We start from the raw sequence: 17,386 nt of genomic DNA on the forward strand, positions 1-17,386 counted from the left end.
AGACGGGGTTTTTTTTTGAGTTTATTGCTTTAGAGATAATTTCCTACCATCTTCTTTATTTTAGGTATCTTTGTCTCTTTTTTTCGAAAACAATGTGAAAGAAAATAAAATAAAATAAAGATTCTTACAACAAAATTTAGGAATTACGTGCAAATAAAGCCTCTCTAACTCCTCACAGCAGATCAAGGCGTGTGTACTTGTACACTAACCCTCCTCGCACCCTTTGAGCATTGGACATTCAGGGATGAGCGATTTAGGGGCCATTTGAGTGAGTTTATAATAAGTGTTTCTTTCTTAAAGTAAAGAAATGAAGTAGAAGTTAGAAGCAAGTTAAGACATATAAGTGATTAAAGTGTTTGGGAAAGAAGTAGAAGCCATGAAACAAAAGCTAGAATTCTCCACTTTTTATAAGTACTTGACTTTTTACACAAATGGTACAAATAAGTGCTTCTAACTTATAAACCCAGAAGCCGGGCTTTTAAGCCCAGCCAAACACCTTATCAAATGATTTCATCTAATTGTGTTTCAGTTTTGGTATTTAGAAATGTAACTTGTCAATACATGCACGAAAGAAGTAAGGTCTTATATGGTTCCATTTAAGACAGAACTTGATAATTTATTATCCATACTAAAAGAACATCAGGTCAACACATTGGATATTATGATGTTCCTCATCATTGTTTATTATGCAGATGAGTTCTGCACAAGCATACAAGCAGGCTTATGATTTATGAATATTCTATCCAAGCTGCTTCACCTCTTGTTGTTGAGCATTAAACATTTGCACAGACCACAGTATCTATGAAATGGCACACTGGTTTTCACTCACTAGTAGATACTCATCAAAAAGAAGTATCAGCGGGCGGAGATTGTGTAAAATTTATAGTCCTGAAGTGCAAGTCCTGTCAGCTAGTTGTACATTTTATTTCTTTAGTTGGTCTCATGCATAATTTTTTTTGTTATAATTCTATGAATGCCTGTTGCTAGATATATATCTACGAAGGCCGGCTAAATTTATCTGTCTGTATATTGATCTTCCCATCTGTTTGTCCTGAACTCAAAATTTTATTCCAAACATTTGTTTGTCCACAACATACACCTTTATACCAAAATTTGTCATATATATACACACTTCTTGAATATCCTATCTTCGACATGAACTCACTAGACTCTGACAGAAATAGACTTAAAGATGTCTTCAGTTTCCAAGTTCTTGATTTTCATCTTCTTTGTATTCTTTTTTGTTCCTTGTTTATGTGATGATGGCACAAACCTCAACATTGCTTCCTGCCTAATTCAACAAAGAATTAGCAACTTCACAATATATTCGAACCCGAATAATGGTAGTTCCAATATCTACTTTGATCTCCTGAATTTCTCCATACAAAATCTTCGGTTTTCAGCTACTTCAGTGCCTAAGCCAGTGGCCATAATATTGCCAGAGACCAAAGAAGAGCTTGCCAGCAGTGTTTTCTGCTGCAGATTAAGCAATCTTGAAATCAGAATAAGGTGTGGGGGTCACAGCTACGAAGGCACTTCGTCTGTGGCCACTGATGGAAGTGCTTTTGTTATCATCGACATGATGAATTTAGACAGAGTCACAGTTGATTCTAGACCAGACTTTGCATGGGTGGAAGGTGGTGCAACACTTGGCCAGACTTACTATGCTATTGCTGAGTCGAGTGATGTTCGTGGATTTCCAGCAGGATCATGCCCAACTGTGGGGAGCGGTGGCCACATTGCTGGTGGTGGATTTGGTTTATTATCAAGAAAATATGGGCTTGCAGCTGACAATGTGGTGGATGTGCTTTTGGTAGATGCAGAAGGCCGTTTGTTGGACAGGGAGGCGCTGGGGGAAGATGTATTTTGGGCTATTAGAGGCGGAGGAGGAGGAATTTGGGGTATCGTCTATGCCTGGAAGATCAAGTTATCAAGAGTGCCTAAAACTGTTACAGCTTTCACAGTGTCTAGGCCTGGTACAGACCTTCAAGTGACCAACCTTGTGGACAAATGGCAACACGTAGCACCAAAGCTAGATGATGAATTTTATCTATCGTGTTTTGTTGGTGCTGGACTGCCACAAATGAAAGGCAAAATAGGAATATCAGCAACATTCAAAGGGTTTTATTTAGGTCCTAAGACCCGAGCTTTGTCAATCATTAGCAAGCAATTTCCAGAACTGGGAATTACAGAAGCCGATTGCAAAGAAATGAGTTGGATTGAATCAGTTGTCTATTTCTCTGGTTTGGATGATGGAAGCTCTGTTTCGGACCTAAAGAACAGGTATCTGGAAAGCAAGGGATACTTTAAGGCCAAATCAGATTACGTCCGAACTCCAATACCAACTTCTGGAATCAAAGAAGCTCTACGCATACTGGAAAAACAACCAAAAGGGTATGTCATACTAGACCCTTATGGTGGAATCATGAACAGAATAAACAGTCAATCAATTGCTTTTCCTCACAGAAAAGGTAACCTTTTTACAATTCAGTATCTTGTCGAATGGAAAGAAGCTGACAACAGTAAAAGCACAGAGTATATAGAATGGATACAAGGATTCTACGACTCCATGGAACCATACGTTTCATCAGGGCCAAGGGCTGCATATGTTAACTACATAGACCTTGATCTTGGAGCGTTTGAACTGATCAGTACTAATACTGCTACCCTCTCTGACGCTGTGGAAAGAGCTCGAGTGTGGGGAGAAAAATACTTCTTAAAGAATTACAATAGATTGGTTCAAGCCAAGACAACCATTGATCCCAACAATGTGTTCAGAAATCAACAAGGCATTCCTCCAATGTCTACTGTGGTTAAGTTTAAAGATGATGTATGAGCAAAGAACTCTGAGTTATTATTCTATGCCAATACCCTCAAAAAATCATACAAGATTTGAAAGTGATCATGCTATTGCTTTACGGGGGTGTATTCGATTGGGATTTTAATGCATTGTTTTTAGTCTATGGATTTTAATGGATTGTATGAGATTTTGATTTTGTGCGGATTCTTGATGAAATGTCGCAGAGTTGATAGGATTTATATACAATGCTTCAAAATCCCATTGAATTTGGTGGGATTTCAAAAAACTTAAAATACACTGAAGAATGCCACAAAATCCATCATTTTATGAAATGAAAAAAAATCCATCAGCATTTGAATACCATCAGATTTTAATGGATTTTAAACAATCCCAATTGAATACCATCGGATTTTAAAGCATAATTTAAAATCCCAATTGAATACCATCAGATTTTGTAGCATAATTTAAAATCCCAATTGAATACCTCAAGATTTTAATGGATTTCAAATAATCCCAATCGAATACCCTCGGATTTCATGAATGCAAAAAAATGCTTTAAAATCCAAATCCAATACACCCCTCTTAATTTATGGTTCTTGTTGATTTCATTCGGAACAATTTTATGAGAAGTTTGCAGACCTTTTATCCCTGGCTCCCTTGCAAAACTAACCAGTTTGAACGTAAAATTTTCAAAACTAACCAGCCTACGTTCAACTTTTTAAAACTAACCATCCTAATTCCAAAGAACTCGGGCGACCTCAACTGATTGGGGGAGAGAAGAGTATGTCGCCCCTAGCACAGGCGACCGGTGCTGTTTATGGCTGAGGGGCTAGGATCGCCCCTAGCATTCGCGACCCGTGTAATGATCAAACATTCTGGATAAAATTATAAAACACCACATCTTATAGATCAGCGAAGGCATAAAATCAAGTTTTATATAAATTCTTGAGCTCTTTTATTACTTTTTTCTTATTTTAAAAATATTTTCATTTCTATTTTTCATTAAATTCGACTATTTTTAGAAAATTCTGATTATTACTTATATTATTTTACAAATATTTGTAAATATTATAACAATAATATTTGTAAATTCCGATTATAACAATAATATTTGTAAATTCCGATTATAACAATATTATTTTACAAATATTTTATTCTTTTTTTTCCGATTTCGTTTATTATGTTTACCCTATTTGTAAATATAATTCGATTATTTAATATTTGTAAATATAATTCAATTATTTAATATTTGTAAAAAAGAATCCGAATATTTGTAAATTCCGATTACAACAATAATTTTTATAAATTCGGATTATAACAATAATATTTGTAAATTTCGATTATAACAATATTATTTTACAAATATTTTCTCTTTTTTTTTCCGATTTCGTTTATTATGTTAACCCTATTTGTAAATATAATTCGATTATTTAATATTTGTAAAAAAGAATTCGAATATTTGTAAATTCCGATTACAACAATAATTTTTGTAAATTCTGATTATAACAATAATATTTGTAAATTTCGATTATAATAATATTATTTTACAAATATTTTCTCTTTTTTTTTCCGATTTCGTTTATTATGTTTACCCTATTTGTAAATATAATTCGATTATTTAATATTTGTAAATATAATTCGATTATTTAATATTTGTAAAAAAAAATTCGAATATTTGTAAATTCCGATTACAACAATAATTTTTGTAAATTCTGATTATAACAATAATATTTGTAAATTCCGATTATAACAATATTATTTTACAAATATTTTCTCCTTTTTATCGATTTCGTTTATTATTATATTTACCCTATATGTAAATATAATTCGAATATTTAATATTTGTAAATATTAAATAATAATATTTGTAAAAAAAATTCGAATATTTGTAAATTCCGATTATAGCAATAATATTTGTAAATTCCGATTATAACAATAGTATTTGTATATTTTGATTATAACAATATTATTTTTCAAATATTTTCTTTTTTTACAAATATTATTTTTTCAATTTTGTTTATTATGTTTACCCTATTTGTAAATATAATTTGAATATTTAATATTTGTAAAATTCGTAAAACAAGTATATATATAAGCCAAAATGAGGAGCGTGAAACACACCCGCTGTTATAATAAAGTCAGATTGCTGCGCGGCGGTGAAAGTAGAATCAATTTTATGTGATTTAGTTGCTTGAATCGATTGTACCGGCTCCCCCCCTCCCCCACCCTGCAGCACAGGTCGCTCGGGGCCCGACTTATATTGAATTAGACTGGTTAGTTCTGAAAAGTTGAACGTAGGTTGGTTAGTTTTGAAAATTTTACGTTCAAACTGGTTAGTTTTGCAAGGGAGCCTCTAGCAAAAAAATTTATCAGATTCGAGAAATTTGTCCTTCGGCCAATAAATTTCACGTGTTGGCCTTTTTAGATAAGAGAACATTATTTTATCTAATCTTGGAAGTCTAAATTTATATAAAAAAAACACTACATCATACTTAATGCCACACGATTTAGTATTTTAATGTGGTATCAGGGTCATATTTTTCGGGACGTAATATTTAGGGCATTTCAACTCTAAATTGTAATATTTAGACCTTTTTATCTAAAAAATTTCAGATTCGAAAAAACGTCTCTAAAAATTATCTAAGAGATTATTCTCACCTAGTCTCACACACAAATAACAATCAAGTATCAATACATCAGCATGTCACAAGCCACATACTAAAGCACAACTGCCCTCAAATCATTGAATGATCAAGTAAATAGAAGCAGAACGAATGCTACTCAGTAGCATCAATGTGAAACAGTTATTAGTTGACAAAACCATTACCATCTAAATTGCGAATATTTCGCAACTTAAATTTTGATAATGACTTGCATGAAGTTAAAAAAAAAAAAGACAGTTACTTGCACCATGGGAAAAGTAATGTGCAGAAGAATTTGTAAATGACTATTATCTATTCAAATTATCCACAACAACAAAATAATATGGAATGCTAACCACATAAGCTTTTTCAATTATCCATGACTTGTAAACACATATTTTATATTTGCCTAACAAAGACATTAAGAACAATCATTTTCTTACCAAATGATGTTAATTTTTGAAGTCCAGGATTTAAGATTCCACTAATTTCCAAACTGACTAGATTAAGTTTTGAAACTCTAAGAAGTGGTTTGATTCACGGAGTGACATGGAGTTGAAATAAGAAATCAGGTAAGGTGAGATGAGTTTATAGTATCATATCTCATGTCATGTATTTGACAGAATGCTGGAATCAATATATTCATTTTTTTTTAAAAAAGGTTATTAATTTATATCAATTGAACATATTAATAAAATTATTATTATTGTATATTTTTTATCATTTATTATTCCTGTATTAAACATTAAAAATTAATTACTTAAATAGAGACAAAAATCAAAAATAAAATTGATTCTCATACCTCCATTTCATATCCATCTCTGCTATTAGGTTTCAGGAATCCATATTTTGGAAGTTTAAGGTATGTGTTTGAAATTTTATTTTTTAAAACCAAATGCCAGGTATGAGTTTGAAGTGGACTATAATTGTTATACTCCATTATATTTACCAAAAACAGAACTTATAATTAAATTACAAGAATTCAAATTTTAGTATTATATTTTGCCCTTCGAAATGAATAAAAGAGTAAAGTTATAAAACTCATAGACAAGCAACAAAAGAGTAAATTAAGCCTAGTTGACAATATGGATAATACCGAACAATCTATTCCTGAATCTCAGATGAAGAATTGGCCACTACAGTACTCACTCGTTCTTTGCCTTATTCCTTGAAGAACAAAATGCGAGGAATTCTAAATTTTTATGGAGAAGAATAGTGTTCTCTATTGCATTAGGACAAGGGAATAACTTAATGGACTAACCAAATTTGAAAAGTTTGCTTTTTGGGTCTTCTTTCAGAGCCTAGACAAGTGTAACTTCCCCTTGAGCAAAGGCTTAATGTATTCAACATAACCATCGGTCACAACAGATTCATTCAGCGGATCCTTCCATGCTGCCTCGTAAAGCTTTGGATAGACATTTCCATCATAACGGCCAAGGATTGAACCAAGGTAGTGGTCTGTGTAGTTGAATGAGTCTACTAGTGCAACAGCATTTGGCCGGACCTAATGAAAAAACATGGATACTAAGAATTCTGAACCCGAAAAAGATTGTAGAAACAAAATACAACAATATGTCTCATTATAAAATAGCAACCTGGGAATATAAATTTCTAAGTTGAGTATTTGCAAGTGAAGCCTGCTCGGCTGTGATACTGCTGGTAGCGAGAAATTCACCCTGGTGCTTGTGAAGAAGAGACAGTGCGTAGATATTACAGAGATTTTTAAGTTGCTGTTTGACCCCCTTTCCAGGAATTTCTTGTTTCAATTTATCAATGAATCTGCATAATGACAATGAAAATAGTAAAAAATATGACAATATTATACAATCAACAAAAATACAGGCGCATTAAAATAACACCTTCCACTACATCCAATTTACATCTCAGGTGAAAGTCCAAAGAGCTGATAATATTCTAATTATTAGGTAATAAATGTTTAAGCTTCTTCAGGTTGGACCTCGGGTAAATTTAAAAGTGACGTACCCCTTTTTTATTTTATACTGGCCATTGTTTACTTGTGCAGCTCCCCTTTCTGTATAACTTGCTATTGAAAATAAAAGGTTGCTATGCAAAGTTATACATACTATGAATTTATCTATGTTCATGGCATGACAATTATAATATTACTCCCTCTGTTTTTTCAAATGACGCTTTCAATTTTGGCACACATGTTTAGGTTGGTTGATCGGATAGTAAAATAAATATTCTTTTTATTTGATTTTTTTTATGAATTAAAACTTTGATTACATAATTTTATTCAGAAAAAAGAAAATTTTACAAATAAAATTTTATAATTACCCGGTCAAAGCACTTAAAGAGTGCCAAAAGTCAAAGTGTCATATAAAAAAAAAGAAGGAGTAGTATATAACTGAAGACAGTTTGCCATCTTTACCAATACCAATTATAACAAACTCCTTTTGCAACTGAGTCTCTTTTTCTGGAACACAGTAACACACGGTGAGTAATCTACACCAGGCGCACACCATTTTTTTTGTCTCGAGATGAGAATCCTACATGACTCACTTTTTATTACAATTAATTCTTTTATGTTTACAAGTATTTTGCTACACATCGGTCCACATAAGTTCCCAACATCCTATCTGATAATATCTAAAATTTGTATGTGCCTCCTGTGAACTATTTGATGTCCTTATTCATTTCACTGTGAAAACCATAGTAATTGTATGAACATTATACCAAGGCCACGCTTATTTGCAAGGATTGTTATTCCTGACATGGTTGTATTGGGACTGTCATCCCACAAACATATATAAGTAGCAAAGATAAAAATTAGAGGATAATAAAAAGTTATATTGATTGTTTAGCTTAGAAAAATACTAATGAATTTTAATAGTACTGTAATTAGTAAAACAGTACGCACTTCAATCCATTAGTTATATTTTGTTGGAGTTCTCCACATTCCCAACTATAATAGACAGGAGGCGGGTGATGCCTATGGTCAAAGCCAAACGACTTACACAAATTATTAGCTGATTACTTTAGGAAACATTTAACATTAAAGAGCAAAGTTATTGAGGAGAGTGGTTAATGGGGGACGGGAGAAAAAAATAAAGGATTTTTTTTATTTTTTATTCGCAAATAGTTTTATAGTGCTTGGAAATTAGAGTATTTATTTATTTATTTAATTATACATGTAGGGCTAGTAGATTATTATATAAATAGTTATTATTAATAAGCCTAATTGTGTATGTGCCATACTCTATCAGGTCATGATTGAGGTCTCTATTCTCTATATAAACAATTTAAAACCCCACAATATTTAGACTTGACTAATATAAGTGATTTTGATATCAATATTGGTTTGAGTCTTTTCATGGGCTCCTATCAGTGACTTTTCTGATTTCTCCCTTCTGCGGTTAAGAAACCCTTGGGCAGCGGGTGTTCTGCGGTTCATCCACCCAAGTTCTATCCTTTTCTATTCATATATAACAAATTCTGCGATCTCTCCTGCATCACTGCTTGAGAATTTTATGACTGTTTTCCATAAAACTAGTTGGGCTTATTTTCAAGGAGAGGTCTTATACATGTACTGACTACAACTCATCAGATGCAAAGACCATTCTGTGTGTTTTATATTGCATATCTTCTACTCAATAAGGTATCAGATTTTAGAAGTCAGTTGGAGAGTCAAATTGTAATTAACATTATGTTTCCATAACTGATACGTTCAAGCATATCTGGCATTTATTTTGAAAAAAGTTAAAAATAAATATTGCATTTATCTGTCAAGTAGAATATCAGAACATTTTAAATTTAAGGCAGTGTAGTTTTATTGACAATAAATCGCTTTGAAAAAAAGGGAGCAGATATGCTTACTTGGAAACTACAATCAACTGGCAGTGAGCAATTGCCACCTCGGCTAAATCTGCTGACAGCTCCGCAAATCCTAAATTTAATGGAACAAATGTATAAGCAAGCATGTTTGTAGCAATATCTTCAATACTCAGACTCTTAAAATTGGACCATAAATGCAGGCCAGATACTTCAGCAAATCAATCTAGAAGACTATGAAAGTTGCCAACTGTATCCCCACTATTCACAATTCATAAGAACTTTTCATGACCTTGCATACTGCTGTTCTATCATAAACAGAGACTAGAAACATTTAAAGCCCTAACTTCATAAACATTACGTCACCTTCTTCGGGGCTTGGGAAATTGCGCAAACTCTGAGCACAGGAAACAACCATTCTGAACGCCCTAGCCTCAAATGCCTCTAGAATTGCACTGGGATTTAGCCAATCTTCAGCTGCATATAATGCAAACTTAGACGATTGGTGTATACTATTATAAACTGCAGACTGACATTATTGGGTTGATTACCATGCTAGTATCATAACACTTGAAATCACAAAAAAGTCTGACATACATTCTCCTCGTTCAAAAGCATGGACAGTAGATTACTAACATTCGTATATATAAACATTATCATTTCATTTAAACAATATTTAACAAGCTTCCAGTTTGCAATGCACGGCAACTAGAGAGCATCAAACTGCACTTAGTAAATAAAAGGCCTCCTACCTCTTTCAACGTTAGAACGACATTGCATCAAATGTTCTGCTCGCCCCATATAAGCAGTTGTTCCCACTGGCTGTTTTCCAGATCCCAACTGAGATACAGTCTTCACAAGAAACCTCGCAACCTACAAAAGGAGATTTGTCAGTACATGATACTTCCCAATAGGCCCAATAGATAGTAGATACAGTCAAGCAGATGACTGTTAGTAGTATGCTCGAATTCGTCTACCAATTAAAGTGATACAATAATGAGAAACAAGTGAACAACCTAAAAGACAAGGACGTTAGGTACTATATGTACTGATTACTGAACCAAGGAAACAAGAAGCAATACAATTTACATATTGCTTAAGAGAATATAAGATGCAATTAGTATACGATGGTTAAATTAAATGTAATATAGCGGTCTCTTACAACAAAATTATGCAAGCAGAATATAATATAATTTATAAATTTATATAAGTACCTGTAAAAGCAGCACCACATTGTCTCCTTCATATGTACATGCAGGTACATACATCGCGAACAATTCAGGAAGGCCACTACTACATAGGTAGCCATGGCCCCCACACAATTTTCGACATTCTTCAATAGCATCCTGAACAAAATTAAATAATGATTATAAAACAAAGGTGATGTAGCTTTTATCCAACTTTAGACAACCAGAGGTAAACATTCAAATGAGGTAATAAAGTTGCAGAAATTTAAATGTTGAGCCTCTGGTATAAAAGTTGCATCCAGTTATCCAACAACATTGTCGTACACGCGATACTCAATACGCAAAACTAAAGGGGTTCTTAATTATGCAACATTGGACACACAAACATATAGTAAGTCAGTTCTAAAACATAAGAACCTTTCTCTCTGTGAGTATAATTTAATATATAGCCAACCGCTAAATTAATCCTTTCCCATAGTTACACGTTTTTTTTTCTATGTCAAGTATGTCTGCATGAATGTTCTAAATTTAGGGGAACTTTACTTCCTAGGTCGAGACGTAAAATGAAATACTTTTGCATTTTTTTGGTATACAAAATCTAAAATAAGCATAACTGTCGAGAAGCAAAACAATGTATTCACACATCCCAAACTTAGGCAAATCTATACAAGGCTGTAGGCAAAAAAAATGAAAAATATCTATAGAAAATTACTAATAGGAAACCTTGTCCACTAACAATAATCAGATCCAGCTGTGACAGAGGCAGGACATAACTCCAGCTCACTACTATAAAAAAGTCTAATGACATGTTTAGTTGTTCTTGATAGTTCTGGACAAATTTAATATAAAATGAAAACTCTAAATTTCGTTTTCCATACGGATCTTTTGTTCTACAAAAGACGTATCAAGTATAAGAAGTAAATATAATCATTAAAGTTTTTAATTTTAGTAAAACTCAGTTGTTTTATAAGAAAAAAAAATGATGCTTAGGAATTTGTTCTACATTTTCCATTCATTCTGAAATCAAAGATGGTCAGGATACCTGTCAACAGAATCCCATGTATGGGTGATTGTTATTAATGCAACAAAAATTTGAATATATAAATGGACTTTGTATATTTTACAGAGTCAAGAAGCTGCGTATGATATGTACAATTGGTACAATTCTTTTCCCACTATATCTCAAAATGAACTAACACAGCACCCAGGGAAAAGAGTCATAAAGAACACAAAATATCGACTCTCAAATGACAAGCTAATTAGCACATTCGACAGTGACACTTTAAACTGATAACTACAATTTGACATGTAAATACTGGCAGCTGATCAACACAATAGACTTTTATTCAGAATGATATGACAAGCCTTTCAAGGTCCATGCCACCATAAACACACTTGGCAAAGAATAAAAATTGTTTGACAAGGAAGATGGCGGTAGAAAGTGGAAGTAGTGACTTACGGCAGTGGCAGATGTGGTCAAAGACTTGAGCCCGGCAGTACATGCATGTGCCTCTGGCAACATTGAGAAGTCATTGGCATTCAATCTGGCTGTCACATCACCATACAACCATTTTAACCATTCAGAAACAAATCTGAATGCATAAGCCGAAGCCAGCAAAGGGAAAAGCCTGTTCTGCTGTGTTTTGTAATCAATGACCTAGTAAAGGAACAATGGAAAAGCATTTAGATAATTGAAGAAAATGCTTTTGAGCATCTCCAGGAATCAAATTACATGCCTTTTAATCATTTCATGGCAACACCAACCACAAAAGAAAAATAATGAATATTCAACATTATTAAACAGTGGACAGTTTGAAAAGAACAGTGGGAATTCTTTAAGGCTTAATTCAGATTTTAATTACCTGAGTCTCCATCCCACCATTCTGTGAACCAAATTGTCTGCGAACACAACTGTATCTTGTAGCAACAGTAACTGCCCTAGATAAAGCAATTGAAGCATCTGTTACAATATTTTGCCGGACATATACCATAGTCCCATATATAAGCTGGCGAGGAACATCAGAATATGTACATTTTCCTTCTCTTGAAACCTGCAAGACTCTGAATAATTCAAATAATATTAGAATAACGATCATATTTATGTGTGTGTGTGTATAACTATAGTGCCATAGCTCAAGAATAGAATCCAGCAGAACACACACTACAAAAACACCGCTTTGTAATTTATAGTTTAGACATATGCGGTATACAATTGTGGTTGAGATCTTACGTGCATGACAATATGCAGACAAATAACATATACAGTATACAATTGTGGTCGACAACTTAGTTGCATGACAATATGCAGATAAATAACAATATATTCTTGTATAGCAGGAATGTAAGAACTTGACCAAAACATAATGGAATAGAAAGAGTAAAATTAGGCCCCCATCTTGCATGTGTTCCTCTTCCACCCAAAATACTTCTTGTATCAATTAAAAAAGTTTCCCTGTTATATCCAGTTGATCAGATAGTGTTCAAGAATAGACTCTAGAGACTCTAATTGTTATGTCTTTGCTCTAGAGATTGTTATATGGCTAGACACAGGGAACCAGACATGTGAAATTGCTTGTGCCTGCCAAGGGAAACACTTTGGTAGAACCTATGTCAGCTTTCTAAATAGCAGGCCATGTTTTCCTTTGTCCGATTAAGCACAGAACTGACGCAATGAATATGGTCTCGTCAGAGCACTATAGGATATTGCCTGAAGGCTGTAACAAAAAAAAATCAACCCCAAAGCTGACAAGTTTTAGCAGCTTCTCAGATTCAAACCCATGAATTCGATTTGTCAACTAGTATTTCTTTTAAGTTTACCTGACCACTTGCTGAAAAATATGAAGATCATAGTCTTTCTTTCAAGTTTCCTGATCACTTCCTCAGAAAATAAGAACGCAATAGTAACTAGTGTTCCGACAAGTACTCAAGCAACCACGAATTTAAGTTTAAGCCAGATAGAGTTCAATAAATTTATTGTCTACACATGCTTGGGGAACAACAATAATGGGGCTGAATTTCATATAACTTAAAAAAAGACAATGGCATAACATTAAAACAACTACACAAGAAAGAAAATAGATTCGAAGTGGTGTTGCATAGATTTTTTAACATACCGCATCAACATTTGGTTTCTAGGTATACGCACGTGATCAAATCTTAACACACCATTGTCCATTGTGTTGTATCCTCCATTGCCAAATTTCGTACCAATATCACCAACAGTTATGCCCGGAAGAGGTAAGTGGTCCTCTAAGCTCCGCAGTTGGACAATAAAACCTTCAGAGTATTTGCGGATGCAATGTCATACTAGTTTTGCTAATTTATAAACTAAAACATTACTAGTGTTGTTAAAATATTAATCTTATAGCCTTGTAGTTGATTAAACAGGAAGAAAGTAGTATATGTATATGTGTGTCCACACACACACACAGATAATCAAAATAGGGACATTCAGTGTAAAGTAAAACAACTTCTATTATGGAATCAAAACAAAAGCCTACAAGGACTGATAAAAGGTAATGGAGAGTGTATTTGCTTGAACAATATCCAGAAAAAGATGAGAAAGAGTTGATTGTGATTACCATGTACCCCATGGTCTTGACCCTCAATTATAAGACGAGCATAAACAACAGCATGTGTCGATACTTTACCCAAACCTCCAGGCCACCACTGTTAAAATAAATTAAATTAGGGACATAAGTGAAAGTTTAAGATATATTAATAGAGCAAAATTGAAAGTTTACCAAGTTTCACATTTAGAAAGTTTAAATACCAAATAGTATTATTCTTTCTTTCTTTCTGAAAAAGTATCAGTAGTATTTTTAAAATAGGCTCTAGTTTTTTTCCTATGAACTAGGACTACAAGTGATGGACAAGCTTTGCTATCTGAGAAGTGTCCAGAAAGGAGATACTATCAGAAAACATAATACTCACTTTGCTTGATGTAAGTGTTGGACTGTGAATTACAAACTCATCCGTTGTGGAATCAAATGTGGCAGTGGTTTCAAGACCTTGTACATTGGATCCATGACCAAGTTCAGTTTGTGCATAGCAACCGATAATTTGCATTTTCTCGGCAAGCTTTAACCACTTTTCTTGTTGTTCCTCAGTACCTTGTCCTCTTATAGCAGGAACAAACATTCCCTGCCAGGATAGAGAAAAAAGCGTTTGAATGAGCCACAGTCAGAGACTTAATGGAGTGGGTTCTGTTCTCTCTTTATATGAATTGAAACAATTCAGAAACAATGATAGTTGCCAGTCCAGAGTGAAACAAACCAGCTCCTTGTGCCAATTAACAGACACAAATTAATTTTTACAGTTAATCTATACATTACCATAAGCAGAACCAGTTAAAACAGAGAATAGAATTTACCCAATGAAGATCTGTGTAAGTGGGCTCGTCGATGAAAAATCTTAGCTTAGTTGCCTCTTCATCTACAATATAACAATTATAACCGCGTAAGAAATAAAAACCGCAACTGCAAATCATAAGTCAACTCTTCTGGGATTATTACATAATTAAGAACCTTGATCAAAGACCTACAAGTTAGATTAAGTTCATCGACCCTCTTGAATGCATGAGCTGATTTTTCAAGGGTGCTCTTGAACAAGGCCTTTCTGTCAAGCATAGTCCTATTATCCTTCCGAAAAACCTAAATCCATTACAAGAGATATCAAGCAGTAGACAAAAAAATAATTAGAAAAAACACAAAATGTGTTTGGCAGTTAAAGTGACCTTACAATTTGATAAGATTTATTTGAAGCGACATTCTACAAGTTGCTTTAAAATTGCTATATCAAATCCTAAGACCTATCTGATGTAGTGGTCTCCTATAGTACCAACTAACAACTGATAGTCCTATACGATAGCAAGCCAAGAAAAATATGTTTTTTAAATTTTAAGAGTATATTTATTCTTAAAGTGCCTAGTACTGGATAAATATTGATTGCTGAGGTCAGATATAGCAATTTAGCACTATACCGGGCTATCTAGAGTAGTCATGTTAATGAAAAAAAACCAAAGGCACCTGTAATTATTCTAAATAGTTTCACTGTTTGACATAGTCTTGGGGGATTAAGTTGATCATTTTAAGACCATTTGCTAAATAATAATGGTGTGAATTGAATGAGTAAGATATTGAAATGGTATATCACAGAATTAAAATTGAACTATCCACGTATTTTGGGATTTAAGAAGGATAGTAGCTTTTCAAAATATTCTGAAAAAAGATGATAGTAGAATGATGACACAATCAGATAATTTAATGTTTTTGATATTTATGCTTTTTTTTCAAAATAAGCGCTGTTTTGTTTACTACACAATACTAGTCATATTACTAGACATTGTTTGTCTTAGACTAGAATTATCTAACAAAATGTTTTAATATCTACTATATTGTTATTGGACATACATGTGTCAAAGAGTCGGATATTTATTATATACCACGCTTCTAATTTGACAATAATTTCCTAAATATAGAAGAATAAATTAATCAAATTAAATATAAAACATATTAAGTTTACATTGGCTAATAAATATATATATCATACTTATATAGAGAAAATTTCTACGAAGACCACAGTCAGAACGATATATGTTTTGCAATATTCTACCCGAACATATCTCATCTCCCATATCTCCAAATAAATATTGGTCTTCATACAATGAGCTCGTTTGGCTTATCTTAAATTTTCAATAAGTCACTTATTTCCGATAAAAGTACGTAATGTATACATTTTTCTCATAATAAGTGACTTATTTCTGCAGGAATGTCAAACACTTGTTAAATACTCGATACTTAAAAGTACTATGTAAATGTGGAATTTTTTGCCAAAATAAATCAGAAATAAGGGGGTCAAACATGCCCCGTATCCTATTAGTATTCAGCCTAATTTCCACTTATCCAATTAATCACACAAAGGTCATATGACAATTTTTACAACATTTTTCGATCATGTCACAACATAGCAACAAAAGATTATCTAATTCCCGACAAAACTTCACCACTCAAATAACACTACCAAGTCAACCCAAAAAATTTCAAAAGCATATAAATCAAGTAAATCACAATCACAAACAAACACATTCAACAATTACGAAACAAAGAAGATTGAGATATATAGAGATATATTACAGGATCACTGGCCACCATCTTGGACATACGATCAGTGAGATCGAAAGCGTGCTTGGAACCAGCCCAAACAATCTTCATTTCATCCACATCAAACTCAGCTTTCCTCCTCTCATCACCCAAGTAATCAACTCCTTCCATTTCTTACTTGAATTACAAACTCAAACTAGCTCAAACTTAACTACAATTGTTTGAATATTATATAGACACGACTTATGTATGTAACAGAATGTGTATGTATGTAACAGAATGTGGGTCTCTCCGTGTGGTAGTTTTGAGTTGGGGTAGTTTTAAATGTGTTAGAAATGAGTTGTTCTAGTCGCAGTAGTTTTGATGAATAAAATAATGGTTAATACTAATTTAAGTTTCGGACAGGGTTGTTGAATTGTATGTATCGCCGGCTGGGCCCAAAAAGAGGATGTACGGGTATCAGAGGATCTAGGCCCGGACGGTTAAATGTCCTTTTTTATATTTATCACGAGTTTGTCAATCTCCAACTACATGTGTCTACGTGTCTCCACAAACGGAGATGGTGATTTATTTAAACATGAGAGATGTCGGGTAGTTTGAACAATTTCGGAATAGATTTCAGTATGCTAATTCGGGAAAAGTCAATTAGATTTAAAATTGGAAGAAACTGAATCAATTAGAATTAAATTAAAATTGAAATTGATTTTCCGACCAGGTTGGAATCGAACTGAAAAAATAAAATATATCTGATTATTAATAATATATTTATATAAAATTTTATATCTCATGATAGAAATTAATAAAATAGAAATGAATCAGAAACAAATGCAACGAGAAGTCCATGGGGGATTGAGTGGTAGCTTT

The 17,386-nt window shown here is 33.2% G+C and overlaps 2 protein-coding genes across 2 annotated transcripts; one reads left to right on the top strand and one right to left on the bottom strand.

Moving 5' to 3' along the window:
- The first annotated feature begins 1,062 nt into the window (after positions 1-1,062).
- On the top strand, positions 1,063-2,918 carry LOC108198963 (berberine bridge enzyme-like D-2). Its single transcript, XM_017366734.2, has one exon. It carries the CDS (start codon positions 1,193-1,195, stop codon positions 2,834-2,836), a length of 1,644 nt encoding a protein of 547 aa, XP_017222223.1. The 5' UTR covers positions 1,063-1,192; the 3' UTR covers positions 2,837-2,918.
- Positions 2,919-6,457: 3,539 nt separating this feature from the next.
- LOC108199991 (peroxisomal acyl-coenzyme A oxidase 1) lies at positions 6,458-16,944 on the bottom strand. The gene is made up of 14 exons (XM_017368027.2): positions 16,556-16,944; positions 14,965-15,073; positions 14,794-14,855; positions 14,355-14,564; positions 14,003-14,090; positions 13,535-13,697; positions 12,284-12,482; positions 11,881-12,078; positions 10,449-10,580; positions 9,987-10,107; positions 9,601-9,711; positions 9,280-9,349; positions 7,038-7,221; positions 6,458-6,946 (listed from the first exon to the last, which is right to left on the bottom strand). Exons 1-14 carry the CDS (start codon positions 16,691-16,693, stop codon positions 6,737-6,739), a joined length of 1,995 nt encoding a protein of 664 aa, XP_017223516.1. The 5' UTR covers positions 16,694-16,944; the 3' UTR covers positions 6,458-6,736.
- Positions 16,945-17,386: the final 442 nt, after the last annotated feature.

This window comes from Daucus carota, chromosome 8, assembly GCF_001625215.2.
Source record: "Daucus carota subsp. sativus chromosome 8, DH1 v3.0, whole genome shotgun sequence".
Lineage (NCBI taxonomy): Eukaryota > Viridiplantae > Streptophyta > Magnoliopsida > Apiales > Apiaceae > Daucus > Daucus carota.